This window comes from Ornithorhynchus anatinus, chromosome 4, assembly GCF_004115215.2.
Source record: "Ornithorhynchus anatinus isolate Pmale09 chromosome 4, mOrnAna1.pri.v4, whole genome shotgun sequence".
Lineage (NCBI taxonomy): Eukaryota > Metazoa > Chordata > Mammalia > Monotremata > Ornithorhynchidae > Ornithorhynchus > Ornithorhynchus anatinus.
The window spans coordinates 51,575,764-51,595,301 of NC_041731.1; the positions used below are offsets into that span (position 1 = coordinate 51,575,764).

Here is a 19,538-nt window from a genome sequence, read left to right on the forward strand (position 1 = left end):
TATTCATTCTCTCTCCCACTACAGTCGAGTTCTCAGTCTTAGCTCCTCCTCAAGATAGTCTACTCACTGTGCCTTGTTCTTATTTTTTTTGCCTCATGCCCCTCTTCCTACTTAGTACTCCTAATGCCTTGATTTTTGAGGCATTTTCATCCCTCCAGGCCTTCTGTGATTAATTTTGCTTCTTCCCAAATTGTATATCCCATGTCTCTATCAACTCAGACCTCCTGTGCCAGTTATACCCTACCTGTACATGTCAATTCCATATCCATGTACTTAAGAGCATTATCATCTACAGACCCCTTTTTCCTTCTTCTTTCTGTAAATAATTTTGTCTGCCTCACTATCAATCAATGGTATTTACTTAGTGCTTGTTTTGTGCAGAGCACTTTACTACACGCTTGGGAGAGTACAGTACAACAGAGTTGGTAGATACAGTCTCTGCCCACAATGGGCTTACAGTCTATGAGGGAGAAAGGGATTAATAGAAATAAATTATTTATAATATATAATATAAACAAAAAACTTACAATATGAAATTTACAATATAAAATAGAATCATAATTTATAATAGAATACTAACTGTTTGAGGGTAGGAATCACGTCTTCTAACTCTTGTACTATCTAAAGTACTTAGTTCAGTACTCTGAATACAGTAGTCTCTCAGTAAGTACTAGTTCTTGATTGATCATTATTACCTAGCAGTTGTAGTTAAGTTTAAATTTATTTTAAACTAATATTTTTGAAAAAAATTATAAATTAATTTGAAAGGTGTTTAATTTGTATACTTTTTTTGTAGTGGAAAGGGTGAAAGAGCAATTAAAACTCTCCTTGGAAAACAAAAATGGCATAGTGCAAACTGGTGAACTAACAGTTGTGCTTGATGGATTGGTCGATGAACAAGAAAGTCTAACAAATTGCACTTCAGCTGCAACCAGTAAGCTAAACTTTTCTATTCTTTTTAAAAGTTCTTGAGCTTCCGTTGGCAGAAAAAAAAACCCAACTATTTAATTGGTTTCTTGTTGTTCAGTAGAAGTACAGCAGAATGGTGAAGCATTACATGAAAACAGAGACATTTCCGTGAGAACTACAACCAGGTAATTTTTTTTTTAGCATTTTCAGCAATAATATGTAACATTCCTAAAATTGGGAATTGTCATGTTAAGTTTAGCTTCCAAGTTTTGTGCAGTTGAAAAATCCATGTGTAAAAAATCCTTGTGCATTTTTTTATGGGGTATATGTTTTATGTTTGTGAAAGTGCCCATTTTCACAGACTCTAGGCATATCTATTTAAATTGTTTAAAAATAATAGTGGTTCTGACCAGCCCACTGAGGCAAATATCTGACAAGAGAAAAATTGACTTTATGCTGCCTTAAAACTGATGGAACCAAGTTCTGTCAGCTCATTAAAGGGAAGGGCTTTCAATAGATAATGTTCTTCCTCAGAGAAAACCCTCTCTTTAACCCTCCACTATATAACCAGGAGCCATTAGTAGAAGTGCTTTGGAGGGGATCTTAATTGCTGTAAGGGTACATAGAAATTGATCTTAAATGGAATCAGAATTCAGGGAACATATGACTCTGTAGCTTTAAAATGGACATTATTGAATTTCACCCAGAATCAAATAGGTAGCTAGCAAGCATGAGCAGATTGTAAATTACGAGGCTTCTCTAAACTGTCAGGTTAGTAGTGAATTTTGCTGCTGTTTAAAAGTGGACTAATTCTTATCTCTGTAAGAAAAAAATCCAGTTTATTGTAGTAATTTGATCTGTAGCCAGATAATGTCGTCGACACCAGTGTTATTTGAGTGCTTACTGTGTGCAGAGTATCATACTAAGCGCTAGAAGAGTACAGTATAACAGAGTAGATAATATCAGAACAGTTTTAAGAGATTTGGAATTCAAAATTGCAGAAAATAAAGCTCGTTGAAGTGGGTGACCCTGCTGTATCACATATTTCATTTTTGGAACTTTCTGTTAAAAAAAAAAAAACCCTACAGTCATAAATTAGCAATACTTTTAATCTAAATGTTTAATTTCATTCTTGAGCCAGAATGCACTTCTGTTCAAAATATCACACAATGGGTATAGCTACCACTTAGAGTTCTCTTAGTAAATATCTTACAATAATAATAATTCAAAGTTTCTAGAAATATTTTTCATGAAGGTTGTCGAAATATGTTATAAACTGTTCCATTAAGGGGATGTCTTTAATTAGACTTTACACGTTCCCCACCTAACCCTACTTTGAATTGGAAAGATGAAATAGTCACAGCTTATTTCAGTATTTTCCAGATCTTAAAATGATTGTGGAATGCTCATTTTGTGTTTTTTTTCTATTATTTTTCTTTGTTCAATCAAAACATAACATTGAATAGAAGTTGTACTTAGAAGTGAAGTTTAGGGTGGTGTCTTAAGTTGGTTTCCAAATTTCCTTTACTCATTTAAGTATACCCTTCATAATGCTTTAATGTATATGATATTTAACCAATTGCAGTAAGGTAAATATGTTTGTCTTTTCTTAAAGGTCTACCACTGAAGTTGCTAATGGAATAGATAATCATGCACCTACAAACTCTGTAGTACAAAACCCATTCTATATACATGTAGTTAATGGAGACAGCACACCCTCATCTCCTTCTCATGTTGCAGCCAGACCCAAAAATGTACCAGCCCCCAAACCACTTACATCTCAGCCTGCAACCAGCACTGGTAAGAATGGGAAAGTTCTGAAATGAAGTGCAATAGAAATTTTTGCAAGTTTTAAAATATGAGTTTTAATGTGCCTATGTCTTCAAATGTCTTTCTCAGAGTAATTGTGAAGTAATCACTTATTTGAATAGGATCCTAAAATTTTATCCTTAAAAAAAAACTGACCCCATTGTATTTGTTGTCCCAAGTCCCTTTAACAAATTAGAGAATGGATGGCCTTACTAAAGTGTTCAGTAGCTTGTATTTTATTCTCTGTGTTTCAGAACACTGTAGGAACCAATAGAGGTAAAGTTTTTCCCTCACTGATCCAGTGGAAAAAAAAACAACAAAACACTTAATAGGTTGTTTAAAAAACCTATTAGTGTTTTGTAATCCTCTTCACAACAGGACCCTGAAAGAGAATTGAGAAAGTAGCCAAAATACATCTGAGAAGATGGTAATCATTGTCAGTGGTAGTCACCTAATTATGCTATAATAACTCTTTCAGTATTCAAACTTCTTTTCTGGTAAAAATCAGCCAAAAAATGTAGTGTTTTGAAAGTCTGCATGCTCTAGATTTTGAGACCTTTCCTAAAGTAAGCTGTATTTAGTTTGATATATAGGTGCTCTACCGGTAGAAGCTAGATATAATAAAACCCTATTATGGTGTCTTTCAAGGGATAAAGCACAGAAAGCTTGCTAAGAAAGAATTGGAAACTGATGAATATATAGATAGACCCTAAAGATAGGGTAGTGAATAGTGAAATTTTACAGGTAGGAACTAGTGTGTTCAATAGGGTTTTGATGCATACCTGTAAACTTTAAGTTACTCATTAGTAGTAAACTGTAGTTGTAAATTGACTTTCAGGCCAGTAACACCTTGTGAATCCAGAGTAGCAATAATAACAACAATAGTAGTAATAATCATAATTGTGAGATTTAAGTGTTTACCATGTCGCCAAGCACTGTACTAAATGCTGGAGTAAGTGCAACATGAGTCGATCAGACGCGGTCCCTGTCCTATTTGGAGCTCACAGTCTAAGTGGGAGAGAGAACAGGTATATTTAGTCCCTATTTTAAATATGAGGACACCGAGGCCCAAAGAAGTTAAGCAACTTGCCCGAGAGCACAAAACAGGCAAGTGGCAGATTTGAACCTAACTCTTAAACCTGTACAGTTTCCAGTAGATCACACCCCTTCCTGTGTATTCACTTGGGCAGCCCTGAAACCTAGAGCCCTGTTCAAAGAGATTATAAAGTTTGGGGGTGAAGTTGCCACTGCACTCCAATAATTCTCAAGTTCCTTCGATAAATGAGATTGTGGCAGAAGTCCATTTTGCTCAGGAAGTGATTCTAGCATTTCCCCTGGACCTCTAGTTAAAATCAAACTGTAAATTCTAACAAATGGGTGTCCCTATGGGTCGTCTTTGAAGGTTCATTGGTGGCAGAGATGCTCAGTAGAGTCTGCTACCCCTCACCTTTTCTTCAAGATGGTAGCCATCTAAATGAAAGTCATGCCTCCTTATTTACCAAACCCATCCACTTCGTATTTTTTTTTCACTTTATCTGCTGGCATAATTGAAAGGGAGGGGGAAGTATGTGATCATAAAGCGGTTTTATAAAGGAAGAAGTATTCGAGCTTTCCCCCATCATCTGTTGTTTTCAGTGGAAATAAACATAGCTGCTAGGATCCATTAGGAGCAGATAGAGATGGCTATCTCAGTATCTCATTACATTCCCTAATCATTTAATTCACTTGTCCCAGATAGAGCACTGGCTTTGGAGTAATGATTAATGGGTCTGTGACAATAAACACATAATCATGTGGCATTTCCCTTCTTGAATGCACCTAATCCTTTGGAATTTTAACAACCCTGGTTCCAGATATTTTAGCAGGTATAGGTGAGGCACCTTCCCTATTTACTGAAGAAACCCAGTAGTTTGTTCAGGGTTTAGCCATTCCAGCAGCTAAAGACTCTGCCTTGCGGCTTTTATCCTAATAGCTCTTGAAGAAGACTGGTTAGGTTTTGTGTGGGGCACGTCACCATGAAACATATAGAGTTCCCCATCAGGAGACTCCATCTTCAAGTATAAAGATCAGCTCCCTCTATCCCAATTTAGTAATTTCTGCTCACGAATACAACTGAAGCACACTTTACGGTTTAATAACAACAGAGAAAATACTTTCCCTTTCACTTCTGGGAAGCATGTTGCTCAGTTGTGTAAACCCCCTTCAGGTCCACCATGATTCCCTCCCGTGGTTCTCTCCTTCAGGGTCCATGGCCTTCTGAGGGTTGGTGCCCATCCACTCGTCTGTTTGAGAGTCTAAGGTGGGTTTCCTGTCACTGACTTTTGCTCCCAGAAATGATGGGCCCAATTGGACCCAGTGGCTCTGCACCATCTTTTGGAGATTGTAGGTCAGCTGTAGCAGCAGAAGTGGCACCAGACTTTGTGAGGCGTTTGGCAGAGGCCCCACACAAAGCCCACGCTGATGGGTTTGGATGTCCTGCCCCATTGCCCTATTCCGTAGCCATATTTGCTCCCAAGAAGAGGTAGATATGACTCCCAAGCAATAGATTACAGTCCCCTCAGATTGTGAGCTCCCTAAGGGACAGGGACCATGTCGAATTCCCACCTGTGTATTCTCTCCCAGTGCTTAGTACGGTGCTCTGCAAATAGTAAGTGCTTAATAAATACTTTCACTACTACTGCTAAGCCGTGCTTTATGAGTGCATAAAGGTAGCTAGGTACTGTGACTCTGACCTCTGGAATTCCAGCGCCTTGTAATAGATCACTTTAAACTTAAGGGAACTGGTTTCTAAGATTAGTGGTGTGTCTCTAAAACTACTTGTTGAATTCTAGATTATTTTCTGTCAATCATTACCCAATCTATAAAAATGTATTTACTTCTAGTTAATGGGGACTCATCTTCGTCGGCCGCAGCGGAAGATACATCTACCCCTGGGACTTTATTGGGTTCAGAAGAAACTCCAATGTCTACAGATTGCACTATTACCACTACTACAGATCCTCCAAATCCAGAAGTCCCTGGTGTCTCTGAAAACAATGCCTCAGCTGCTTCCACCAGTACTGCAATGGGATTTGAAGCTGTAAACACAATAGACTCGGCGGCCTGCAGTCCTAGAAACAATTCTGTAGTTGAAGCAGCCAAACCAAGACAGTCTTCCACTGTGTCTGAAGAACCTGTAAGGCAGCAGCCTGGAAATGCCAGTGTAGATCCTTTGCCCCCAGGGTATGTTGACTGAAGTGGAAACGGTAATGTATATGAGCGTATATACCCAAGCATGAAGAGGGCGGGTATATGAGTGTGAACAACATGCTTAATTTTCCCCATGTCATTTGCTGCTCTTTCTCTTTTCTAGTCTGCGATTCGTCCTTTTTGAACCCATAAGCAAGGCTCCTTTGACAGATTTGAAGGAAAAGAATCCAAAAGTGCTAATACCATACCTGTTTAGGAGGATGGTCTCTTTCTCTTCTGGTTTCCTTCAGCCCCTTGTATTGGCTAGAACCTGAGTGGCAGTAGGCCTAGCTATGGGTCCAGCTCTCCTTGGAAGCATTTCTAAGATGTTTGAGTTGGAGGGAAGAAGATAATCAGAGAGCAGTCTTAGGGAGCATTGTGGGGGCGGCTCCAAACTCTCTCTTCTTCCGATAGTTTGGGTAGTCTTGATGGCAGCTGATAGCTGTTAGTGGGAGTTTTTTGCTCTTTCTCTTAGGCATTTTGGGAGAGCCAGAAGAATAATCATTTTTATTTCTCCAATCCTTTTGAATCTGGAAGAAGGAAGAGAAGACTCAGTTTGGCTCCCGGCCACCAGTGGGCAATAGGATTGAGCTGATGCATGTGGCTTTCCTTGGAAGTAATTAATAAAACTCTTGCAGGGACTTACCTTGAGGGAGAATAAAATAATTCAGCCAAGGAAGTTCAATTTTAAAATATACTTTCCTATTACTTAACCTCCCTTTCTCATCCCATATTTTCCAAAAGGTTCTCCCTCTTCTATATTTCTTGGCAATGGAAATGAGAAGAGTGGTGATGACAGGAATATAGAGTCAAGGTGGATGGAGGAGTTGACATTTCCCATGAGTCCGAGTGACCAACTAGGGACACATGGAGAATGCCCAGAGTTGTGCACTGCAACTCTGAGACCTACATTATCCGCACTTGCTGCTGAGTCTGAGGACATCTTAATTTGGAGAAATGTAGATTTAGTTGTGGGAAAATTAAGACACTAATTTTGAAACAATATCAGATAAAAATAATTTGTATAAGGAATAAAATTAAAGAGCATAACTAAGATAAAATAACTAAAGCAAAATAGAGAAAGTAGACATGAAGATCAGTCAGAAACTTACACAGGTATTTGTGAAATGACTGGCAAAGAAAATCCAGGCAGTCCTTGAGGTACAACCATCCAAATTATGGCAGATGGCACTTAAGGAATCTCAGAATTTTCCCCCTATTTGTGTTTATGACATCATATCTGACTCTGTGACTCCAGTCTCTTAAATACTCATTTCGTGGTCTCTTCTTGGTCCTCCTCCTGTCTCGCCAACTCCTCTGTTTAATGTCTCTCCTACCATTGCTTGTCATCTGGGGGGCTGTCAAGCCACATTCTGGGCTGGAGCAGGACAAGGTAGTGGGGCCTAGCAGTGGCAACAGAAAAGGAGCCTTCAATGGCTAGCTGTAGAAGCTGACAAAGATTCCCGTATTTCACAGTAATCTTTCTGCCAGGAGGGGACATTCTAAGTAGATTCCCTGCTTTCCCACTAATGTACAACCGAGAAAGCTTGCCCATTCTTCCCCTCCCCTTTCTCTTAAACCCACCCTGTGGTGGCTGGGTCCCTTTAAGTCCCACTTCTCTCTGGTTGGAGACCCTGTTCTCAGGGCCCCCTCTCCCTTTCCCTGTAATGGCACCATTCACAGACAGTGCTCTTATCTAGTCTCTATTTAAAGATGGAAATGTATTTTTCAAACTGGATCTGACTCCCAGCCCCCTCACTCCCACCTGAGCAAGTAAAAATGCAACCGGGAATAAAGATCATTCTTTATTAAACAAACACAAATTGAAACAGAAAATCAATTAATCATACTTTTTGAGCACTTACTATGTGCAGAGCACTGTACTAAACATTTGAAAAGAAAGAATACATGAATGAGTGAAACAGACCCATTTTGGAACACACTGAATTTCTTTTTCGCTGGCTTTTTTCCTCCTTCTTCACTCTGCCCCAGTCTTTCAACCAGCCCCTCCAAATCACCTTGGAACTAAGCGGAAACCTCACCCTATTAAACCTACCCCAAGTGCCCATTAAAAATAGTAATAATAATTCAATAGTTTAAAATATCTTTACATTTTAAGCTCACTTGTAGAAAGAGGTAATTGAATAGTACAGTACAGTCACGATCTACATGTCTGTTTCATTTGTATTTCTATGTGATTTTTATTTGTATTGAATGCTCTTTAAAACATGCAGTAATGCAGCTGTATTAAGTCATTTGCAATTGGGTAAAACATTCTGGGTAATTTGGGTAAAAACCAGTAGCCTTGCCTCGATTCAAAAACCAATGCTCCCGTAAATGCTTCACCACAAGTAGTTTTCAGGAACCAGTTATGTCTGCTTGTAGTATACAAGTACTACTCATGGGGAGATGTTAAACTTTTTAGGTATTTCATTTTAATTTGGGAAATTCTCCGAAACTTGAGAAGGTACATTACAGGATACATCTGAAGGAAATCAGTAAGTCCGTGATTCCTCTGCAAATGTGTAATTTAGGGTCAGACAGAGCAACTTTTCTATATTCATTCATTCAATCATATTTATTGAGCGCTTACTGTGTGCAGAGCACTGTACTAAGTGCTTGGAAAGTACAATTCGGCAACAGATAGAGACAATCCCTACCCAACTATGGGGTCATATTGTTTCCTTGAGGATTTCATTACAGAATAGTTTACAGTAAGTAATGATGGAGACCTTTGGTCTCTGTGAACTTTGTTCTTGTGCCAGTTGTGAATCCCAGAACCATCACTATTCAAAGATTCTATTATAATGTAACATAATTTACTTTAGATAGGCATCACTAATTCGTATAAACTTTTGCCTTTTTCATGTTTGTGCTTCAGAATTTTGTTAATCCAAATATGTTTCTAGTCCTGAAATAATCACTGTTTTTTTTAATGATATTTAAGCGCTTTCTATGTGTCAAATACTGTTCTAAGCACTGTAATTGCTTGTGCTGTATCTCCTTGCAGTTGTAACATGTTTGCTTTCTCTTTAAATGAGATCACTGATGAAAAGAAATAGTTTCTGTTGAGAATTTAGAACAAAAGTGGGTAAAGCTAGAGAAAATGATTCAGTCTTTGGATAGATTTTGATTAGTTTATTGTCGTGAACAGTGATATTTTCCATGTTAATCTGATCATGAGAAGGCAACATTTTCGTGTTGTCTTAGATAATCTCTCTTGTTTAATAAAGATGGGAACAGAGGAAAGATCTCCATGGTAGAACCTATTATGTTGATCACAACACACGAACTACAACATGGGAGAGACCACAGCCTTTACCTCCAGGGTAATGTACCTATCTTTGATTTTGTTTTTGCATGTAGCTAATTGTATGTTGTATAACATGGAAAAATGATACCTCTTTCATTAACAGGAAACTTTTGTTGTACAAAGCAATGGTATTCACTATTAACTTCAGAAGTGTGCTTAAATGTCTTGTTTCCATTTTGTCTCTGACATTAAGTACTACTAATAGTAATAGTATTTATTAAGCACATTCTATTGGCCAAGCAATGTGCTAAGCACTGGGTTGTATAAAAGATAATCTGATCGGACCTAATCCCTGTCTTACACTGGGATCATGGCCTAAGAGGATAGGAGAACAGGGTTTTTTATTTCCATTTTTTTTTAAGTAGAGGCAGAAAAAAGTTAAGTGGCTTGCCTAAGGTCATACAGTTGACAAGTGGTGGAGCTGGGACTAGAACCCAGGTTTCCTTCCTGACTCCCAATCCCGTGCTCTTTTCACGAGGCCGCGTTGCTGCTGAATTCTTTTGCCCACTTATTAAACACAGGCTTAGATTTGCCTAGAATGCTGCATTTCAACCCAGACTGGCTCATTTGAGGATCTTTTTTGTTCTTCCCTCATTATGCTGCACTATGTGCACACACATAGTGTGTGTGCCTGGATTTTGTCGTCATCTTCAGGAAACTCTCAATTATGTGCATGCCTGTCATTTTTGTAGTGCATGAGCCATGCCCTTTCCACTCCAAGTGTTGAGGGTGTGAGTGATGTTCCCAAGTTGAGAGGTTCTAGCCTTCTCCATGGGAGCCACAACAGCAAGGAAGTTTGGGATGTCTAGCCCTTCTCATTGCTGGGTCTCTGGTAGGAAAAATGCGGGAGTTTTTGTGCTTAGGAATCACCTCATCCACTCCTTGCGATTTCCAGCCTTGCAGCAGAGTTTGTTAGCTTATTGGCTTGATGCACCATACCGCCATGTCAGATTTCTGGTTGACATGCTAGAACTGATCCACCTCCAACTGATATTGTGCAGCAGAGGTTTGAAGCCTTGGCTTGGGATGCCGTTGGAGGGGGAGCTGAAAAACCGCCCTCTTTCGGAATGAGAGTTATTTCAGAAATGCTTTTGGACACTCTCATTTTCTGGTTCACTAGAGTTGGCTTGGAAACTCAAGGTGTTTGCTTTATTTGATCCTAATTTTGTTCTTTGAAATAGGGATGGAGATGTTTCTTGAATTACGGATTATGTAGAAATTGGCCAATACTTGATAAACCAAAATCTGGTTAATACCTCAAGATTAGAGGCGAAGTACTGTGAAATAAAATCACGTCTATCTAGCATGCATCAAGAACTTACCAAAATCAGGTCTTAGGTGCTGAGGTTTACGGATACATTGCTTTTAGCTAATTGCTTTTGTCACTGGTAAATACAGTATCCAGATTTGGTGCAAACTGTACTGGCTTGTAAAATTCTTCAGTAGCCTGCTAAATTTGCTTTGGCCTTCATTGATTATGTGTCACCATTTCTCTTACTCAGGGACATCCATAGTTCCAGGCTAATAAAATACAGAAATCTGAGTAACTCCCAAACATAAATTCCCATAGGAATATAACAGAATGCTTCCAGAAGAGAGGAAGAAATTATTATAGCTTTTTCGATGTCTTCATTTTTTATGTGGATGGGTGAATTTGGGAAACAGAATTAGGCTAAGTGATCAGTCAATTTATCTGAAAGCTCCCTGTATGATTGAATTAAGATAGCTGTGATTATTCAGCTTGTTCAGAAACTTCTTGTATAGCAGTGTAGTTCATTAAAATAACATGTAATGTTAAAAGGATACAAGCTGATGACTCGGTGGGATTTAGCGGGGGGAAATTCTTTGTTTCTGTTTCAGAAATGTCCTGGGTAGGGGGGAAAAGGAGACCCCTTTTTACACTTTGCAATGTGTGACACTTCTGCCTGCAGCCAGAATATGACTTTAGAGAGACTGCAGTTGGTGCTCCACAAACCACTAGCATTGTAATCAATTCTCTGCCGAGGTTCTTGGTCTGGAAGTCTCAGGCCTGAAGGACATCTGCCACTTTTGAAGAAAGACTGTTATGTCTCTAATATTTTCTTATTTAAAAATAAATTTTGACAAACATTTAACAGAAACAGTGCTCAAATGAATAGCATCTATATGTTCTTCTGTGTCTAGGTTATTGGGCACACTGCTCTGGGTAAATGTGTTGTGATGTTAGATGTTATTGGGTTACTGTTTAGCTGACTCCAGGTTGTCTGTATAAATATGAGCAGGAAGGATTCTCTCACCCACTCCCTCTTGCTGCCATCGACTGCCATTTGGTTCTGAATAATTGACAGTTAACTGAGGTTTTTGGGAACCACAGTATAAAGATACTTTATATTAATTCATTCATTCAATCGTATTTATTGAGCGCTTACTGTGTGTAGAGCACTGAGCTAAGCGCTTGGAATGTACAATTCGGGAACAGATAGAGATAATCCCTGCCCAACAATGGGCTCAAATCTAAACCTTCCTTCCCTTTGGAGGAAGGGAAAAAAAGAGTGAAAAGAAGTATATCTGTTAAAAGACTCAAAAGAAGAGTCCCTTCTTCATGAACGAGTACAACTAGTTTTATTGAAATTATGGTTTAGAAAAGTATTGGTTTTATTGGTTAATCCAATCACTTGGCAAACCAAAAGTGTTTTTTTCACTCTCCTTCATGTATGTACCAATTTTGTCACAGTCCCTTTGAAGGAGATCACATTTTGCATTCTTAGAAGATCTCATCAAAAATTATTTATGGAATAGGCTGGGATCTCTATACCTAAAGTGAGACAGCTAAAATGTTTTAATAAATCATTCGGTTTCCCATTGTGGATTTTTGGTGTTTTGGTAGTTGGGAACGACGAGTCGATGATCGCGGAAGAGTTTATTATGTGGACCATAATACCAGAACGACAACTTGGCAGCGGCCGACTATGGAATCAGTCAGGAACTTTGAACAGTGGCAGTCGCAACGTAATCAACTACAGGGAGCTATGCAGCAGTTTAACCAACGATACCTCTATTCGGTAATTAGCAAATCAGTTTGCCTCCATTTCTCTCCTCCCCTGCACCCTCCTTCCCTCTTTTGATTTCATCTACTGATAGAATCTGAATTTGAAAGGATGCTTGTTATTTAAAAGTGGGTAGTGACTAAAATTTAGTAATATGGTTGTTTCAAACTTCTGATCGTTCTGCAGATACTCTTGGGTGGGAATGGGTGGTTAGGAATGGGTCTTCCTAGGTTTTTGCCTTCTAACTGTAATTCAAGTAACTAAAGAAGCCAGATACTCTTAGTTGCAGATATTGTTTTTGTCAGAGGTACACTGAGTGCTTTAGAATTTTGTTTGGAAGTGTTTTGCTACAGTGCAGTTCATTGTCGTATCTAACATGCAGTTCATTGTCGTATCTATTGAGCGCTTACATGTGCAGAGCACTGTACTAAGTGCTGGCAAAGTACAATTCAGCAGCAGAGACAATCCCTACCCAACAACAGGCTCACAGACTAGAAGGGGGAGACAGACAACAAAACAAGTAGATAGACATCACTACCATAAAAATAGATAAAACCATAGATAAATGCACATAATAAAATAAATAGAGCAATAAATATGTACAAGTATATGCAAGTGCTGTGGGGAGGAGAAGGGGGTAGAGCAGAGGGAAAGAGTAGGGGCAATGGGGAGGGGAGGAGGAGCAGAGGGAAAGGGAGGGCTTAGTCTGGGAAGGCCTTCTGGAGGAGATGAGCTCTGAGTAGGGCTGTGAAGAGGGGAAGAGAGTGTGGTGGATGTAACGAGGGAGGGCATTCCAGGTCAGAGGTAGGACGTGGGCCAGGGGTAGACCGCGGGCCAGGGGTAGACCGCGGGACAGGCGAGAATGAGGCACATTGACCGGCGGAGGAGCGGAGTGTGCGGGCTGGGCTGTAGGAGGAGATAAGGGAGGTGAGGTAGAGGGCAAGGTGATGGAGAGCTTTGAAGCCGATAGTGAGGAGTTTTTGCTTCATGTGAAAGTTGATAGGCAACCACTGGAGATTTTTGAGGAGAGTGACATGCCCAGAGCTTTTCTGCAGAAAGATAATCCAGGCAGCGGAATGAAGTATAGGCTGAGCGGGAAGAGACAGGAGGATGGGAGAGTAGAAAGGAGGCTGATACAGTAGTTGGGATATTGAGAGATTGTACCAGCAAGGTAGCAGTGTGGGTGGAGAGGAGTTGTGTCCCTGTGACCTGAAAGAGTTAATACATTTTTGATGATGCCTTCCTGTCTTGAGGGAGCAATTTATACATTGGGAGAAATAAGGCTAAATAAGCATTATTTCCAGGATTCGGCTATAGGGTAGAAAATAAAGTTTAATAGGCAGAAGGGAAAACAAAAATTGCTGAGAACCTAGTGAGACTGATAAGAAGGAGACAACTGAGGAATTCTCTTGTTCACCATATTGGGGAAATGTGTTTAGCGTTGGACCAAGCAGATCTTTTCAGAAGCTCTTTCTTTACTCTGAGTGGCTTTCTAGTGTCCATGGGCAGTACAACAGCCCTGGCTAAAGCATCCGAGAGGCCCTCTAAATCAGGAACCTGCAACCTAGAGCTGCTGCAAATCCTGCTACATTCACTGAGTGTAGCTTCTTGGCAGCAAGTCCAGAAAGTAACGTCATAGTTGTCCATTATTAGTTCCAGGGCAGGGAGGAGATTTCTGGGTCCCCTTCTAGTCTCCATCTGCACTCATTCCCCAGGTTAACTCATTCATTTCAAGGCTTCACCCACCATCTTTGGGGGGATGGTTCCCAAAATTTACTTTTCCAACTCTGGCCTCCATCTCTGTAGTCTCACATTTCCTCCTGCCTTCAGGACATCTTTGATTGGATATAATAATAATAATGTTGGTATTTGTTAAGCGCTTAGTATGTGCAGAGCACTGTTCTAAGCACTGGGGTAGATACAGGGTAATCAGGTCGTTAATCAGGTCGTCCCACATGAGGTTCACAGTTAATTCCCATTTTACAGATGAGGTAACTGAGGCACAGAGAAGTTAAGTGACTTGCCCACAGTCACACAGCTGACAAGTGGCAGAGCAGGGATTCAAACCCATGACCTCTGACTCCCAAACCTAGACTCTTTCCACTGAGCCATGCTGCTTATACCTCAAATTTAACATGTCCAACACAGAACTCCTTATCTTTCTGCTCAGACCCTCTCTTTTTCATTGATAGCACCACTATCCTCCCTGTCTCATCAGCCCAGAAGCTTAGATTTATTATCAACTTATCTTTTTTCATTCAATGCGCATCTTCCGTCTGTCACCAAATTCTGTTGACTCTTCCTTCACAATATCTCTGTAATCCTTCTGGCACAGTGGTTAGAGCACACACCTGGGAGTCAGAAGGTCATGGGTTCTAAAGAAGACTGTGAGCCTCACATGGGACAACCTGATTACCCTGTATCTACCCAGCGCTTAGAACAGTGCTCTGCACATAGTAAGCGTTTAACAAATACCAACATTATTATTAATCCTGGCTGTGCCATTTGTCTGCTGTGTGACCTAGGGCAAGTCACTTCATTTCTCTGGGCCTCAGTTACCTCTTCTGTAAAATGGAGATTGAGACTGTGAGCCCCACAGTGGAACAGGGACTGTGTCCAACTTGATTTGTTTGTCTCCACCCCAGTGCTTCATTCAGTGCCTGGCACATAGTAATTGCTAAACAAATACCATAATTTTGAGAAGCAGTGTGGGGTAGTCAATAGAGCACAGGCCTGGGAATCAGAAGGCAATGGGTTCTAATCCCCATCCGCCACTTATCTACTGTGTGACCTTGGGCAAATCACTTCTCATCTGTAAAATGAGGATCGAGACTGGGAGCCCCAAATGGGACAGGGACTGTGGCCTACCTGATTAGCTTGTATCCACCCCAGTGCTTAGTACAGTGCCTTGCACACAGTAAGCACTTAACAAATACCACCATTTTTATTATTATTAACGTCTTTGTAATTCTTCCTTTCCTCTCCATCCAATCTGCTACCATGCTGATGCAGGCACTTATCAGAGCATACCTTTTTGTTGTATTTGTTAAACAATTACTCTATGTACGGCACTTTACTAAGCGTTGAGGTAGATTCAAGATGATCAGGCTGGACACAGCCCCTGTCCCACTAGGGGCTCACAATCTAAATTAGAGGGAGAAGGATTTAATCCCCAATTTGCAGGAGAGAATTGAGGCACAGAGAAGTTAAATGACTTGCCCAGGGTCACATAGCAATCAAGTGGCAGAGCTGGGATTAGAACCCATGTGCTCTGTCTCCCAAGCCCATACTCTTTCAACTAGGCCATGCTGCTCCCCTTGACGGCAGCACCAACCTCCTCCTTGACCTTCCTGCCTCCCATCTCTCCCCATTCCAGTCCATTCTTCATCCTGCTGCTCAGATCTTTTTTCTAAGAAATCACTCAGCCCATCTCCCCACTCCCCAGAAACCTTCCATTTCCTCGTCAAACAAAGACAACTTAACAACTTCAAGGCACCCAATCAGCTCTCTGCCTCCTCCCTAACCTCTCTGATTCCCTACTACAACCCATCCCGCATACTTCACTTCTCCACACCAATCTATTCACTATGCCTCGATCTCATCTATCCCTGCCTCCGGCCCTTTGCCCAGGTCTGTCGCCTGGAATTTCATTCTCCTTCATATCTGATGTATCACCATCCTCCCCACTTTTAGAGCCTTCCTAAAATCACAAGTGCAAGAGGCATTCCTTTACTGAATCCTCATTTCCTCTACTTCCCTTCCCTTCTACTTTGCCAGTGCCCTTGGTTCTGTAGCATTTAAGCACTTGATATTTACTCCACCCTCAATAAGAGCGCGTGTGTGTACACATCTTTATACTCGCCCATTTCCTCTTTCTGTAATAATAATAATGTTGGTATTTGTTAAGCGCTTACTATGTGCAGAGCACTGTTCTAAGCGCTGGGGTAGACACAAGGGAATCAGGTTGTCCCACGTGGGGCTCACAGTCTTAATCCCCATTTTACAGATGAGGTAACTGAGGCACAGAGAAGTTGTGACTTGCCCACAGTCACACAGCTGACAAGTGTCTGTCTCCCCGTCTAGACTGTAAGCTCCTTGTGAGCAGGGATCATGTCTATCATCTCTAATGTACTGTAATCTCCAAAGCGCTTAGTACAGTGATCTACACACAGTAAGTGCTCGATAAATACCATTGATGGCTTGATTGAGAGGAATAGAGAAGAGAGTAAAGAACCTCAGCTATTACAGTGGGTGGTGAAATAAGTTGTAATCATTTTCATCTGATATTCCAGATAATTCTGGTTCTGATCTAAACCCCTGCCTTCAGTTAAAACCAAACTATTTTGGGTTAACCCTATAGGGACCATGCCATGCCTATGGGCAATGATGCCTATATACCCAAGTTTAGCCCTAAGTAACAAAATCATAAAAATGATATGAAGCAGCATGGCCTAATGGAAAAAACAGGGGCCTGGGAGTCAGAGGGCTTTGTTTCTAATCCTAGCTATGCTACTTTTATGATCTTGGGCAAATAATTTCTCTGTGCTTTAGTTTCCTTAACTGCAAAATGGGGATTTAGTGCCTTTTCTCCCTCTTCTTCATTGTGAGCTCCATGTGGGACAGGGAATGTATCCAGTCTGAAAAACATATATCTACCCCAACGCGTAGTAGAGTGCTGGCAGATAATAAGTGCTTAACAAATACTATTAGAACAAAAAAGAAGTTCCCTGAACCAATTAATCTTGGAGGAAACTCGGATTAGAAAGTAGCTTCTCCGACTCCCAGGCCCCTACTTTTCCCATTACTGTACGGGAATCATAAAAATGAAAATTAATCCTGAAACTTAAAACATTATTACCTGAATTAAAAATAAATGTCAGTTATTTATACCTTAATTAAACACCCTTTAAACCCCTAAATAATAACCTAATAATTCAATCAAATGGTAGTGACGTAACAAGCTTTTGTGTTAATCACTTGTAGGCTAGGGACTGCTTGCTGGCATTGACAACATAACTTTAAGAGAAATCTTTTTTTTTAGGTTTCAAAACTCTATTTCTGGTATGTGCTAAAAAAAAATGAGAAGTCTGGGCTACCATCATTTTAAATTTCTTTTCTTTGGGTCTTCTACATCTATTAGTACCCTCTGGAATTTTTTTCCCCTTCTGTTTCTTCCCTACACACACCCTCATGTTTCTCCAGGGCATTTCACCATATCTTTTCTTTAGATTTAGAAGGATTGAAATCCTTTAAAACCAATAATCTTTGATTAGAGGTGCCACTGCTAATATATTTTAATAATATTAATAAAGAGTATTTAAGCGCTTATAAGCAGATTGGGCACAGACCCTGTCCTGCATGGGGTTCACAGTTGAAGGGAGAGGGAGAACGGTTATCTTATTTCTATTTTTTCCCCACCTAAAGATTAATTTTGCTCTTTTCATAAAATCCCTACTCTCCTGGCCACTTGTGAAATATATATTTAAAATAACACCTGGAAGGACAGTCCTCCTCTTTGTGCCATACCTATTAATTGTCAGTAACTCCTTGAGTTGATACATGCACACCTCACAGATGCACAAATGTAGAGAACTGTTCCGTGAATATCTGCTTCTCTTCACTTTTTGTCATATCTTTATTCAATAGCATATTAATATACTTTGAAACAAAAGAAAAAGCAACCTGAGTAATCTTAAAATCCTTAATATTGTAGAAGGCAATTTCTAGTTTTCCTTTAAATCAGTACCATTTCTGATGTAGTATTCAGAGTTTGAATTAAGAATGCTTAGGCTATTTAATTGAATTTCCTTGGAGAATTGTCTTTTTCCTTTGATGGACGATGAAATGTATAAATCCAACAGTCCTACTTGGTTTCCTTCCTAAATGTTCCTACAGTTGGGCTAAAAAGTTAATTTAGTGGATTCCTGATGTATATATCTTCCATTCTGAAATAATGGTAGGGCTTTTCCATTTCCCTAATTGTTTTTAGGAGCTCCCTGTTGTGGATCTGCTCAGAAGTTTTAAGGATTTCCAAAGGAAATCTGATTTAAGTATTCATACCTTTTGAAAAATGCCAACTTCATTCTGAGTGGCACATGCTTACTGTGATACTGCTTAATATTTTCAGTACTTGGTGGTTTTTAAGTGACATGTGCTTATTACGCTCTCTGCTGGTGAGTTTTAACAGTCTACACAGAAATATTGTAAGCTAATTACATTAAGATTTTAGTGATAGCTTATTGATCAAAGCCAACATCTGTGTTACTCAGATCTTAATACAGATGTGTTAATACATTTTAACATTAAAAGAGCAAATTTCAGGGACCACTGGGCATTGGACAAGAATATAAAAATGGATATTGTGTGCAAACTATCTCGATTCAGTGTACTATCAGACTTAAAGGAAAACCGGGTTGGATATTCTTTTCTTAGCATTCAGCTTCTGCTAATGTCTGCAAATAATTTTAGAAATGTTCTAATGTGAGTCCAGAAACTTTCCCATAAATCTTTAAAGGTCATAAGCGGGTGCTAGGTGTATAAGAAAAGGAACTAGTTGTTCTAAACACTTAAAAAGGGAAAGAGCCCTATGTTTATCATCAGTATTTATATGATGTGTAAGTTTTTTTATGACTTCGAAATGATCATCTCTGAGGAATGTGCCTTAAGTATTTTTTATGTTTTCATTTCAAAATTTCTAGAAAAATAAGTATGGGATAGACTCCTACTACTAAGATTTTTTTTTCTGAAATTCAACCAAGTACTTATTCTTAACTGCTTTTCCCTCTCCTTAAAATAAGCAGTGCCTTCTTAAGGAAGTAGCGTGGCCTAAGTGGAATGTAGAATTGGAATGTGTCCAACGTGATTAGCTTGTATCTACCCCAGTACTTTGTACAGTACCTGGTACATAGTAAACACTTAACTAATACCATTTAAAAAAAAAGTCACAACTTTTCTGTGCTTCAGTTTCGTCAACTCTAAAATAGGGGTTCAGTAACTGTTCTCCTTCCTACTTAAACTGTGAGCCCCACCTGAGACAGGGACAGTGTCTGATGTGATTAACTTTGTATCTACCCCAGTGCTTAAAACAGTGTTTGACACATAGTAAGTGCCTAACAAATACTATGAAAAAAAGAGTTGAAGTTTAAGGGACAAATACATGTTGTTTGAAATTAAACACATTTTAAAATAAACCAGTATTAATTTATTGTGGTTTTGCTGAATTGTATTCCTTTCATTACATAGATTTTTCAAGT

At 39.6% G+C, this 19,538-nt stretch overlaps 1 protein-coding gene and 1 long non-coding RNA gene across 3 annotated transcripts in view; one reads left to right on the forward strand and one right to left on the reverse strand.

The window, feature by feature from the left end:
- WWP1 (WW domain containing E3 ubiquitin protein ligase 1) overlaps positions 1–19,538 on the forward strand; it is an 89,434-nt gene that overhangs the window by 47,057 nt on the left and 22,839 nt on the right. Inside the window, exons 5-10 of one of the 2 annotated variants that reach the window (XM_029062180.2) lie at positions 797–934; positions 1,028–1,094; positions 2,525–2,709; positions 5,601–5,940; positions 9,180–9,275; positions 12,126–12,300. In XM_029062180.2, the coding sequence (XP_028918013.1) occupies positions 797–934; positions 1,028–1,094; positions 2,525–2,709; positions 5,601–5,940; positions 9,180–9,275; positions 12,126–12,300 (1,001 nt within the window). The remainder of the gene's footprint in view (positions 1–796; positions 935–1,027; positions 1,095–2,524; positions 2,710–5,600; positions 5,941–9,179; positions 9,276–12,125; positions 12,301–19,538) is intronic. The other variant, XM_029062181.2, reaches the window with a different exon arrangement.
- On the reverse strand, positions 2,932–7,157 carry LOC114811074. The gene is made up of 3 exons (XR_003758771.2): positions 7,059–7,157; positions 6,156–6,476; positions 2,932–3,100 (listed from the first exon to the last, which is right to left on the reverse strand). It is a non-coding gene; the product is annotated as an uncharacterized LOC114811074 (long non-coding RNA).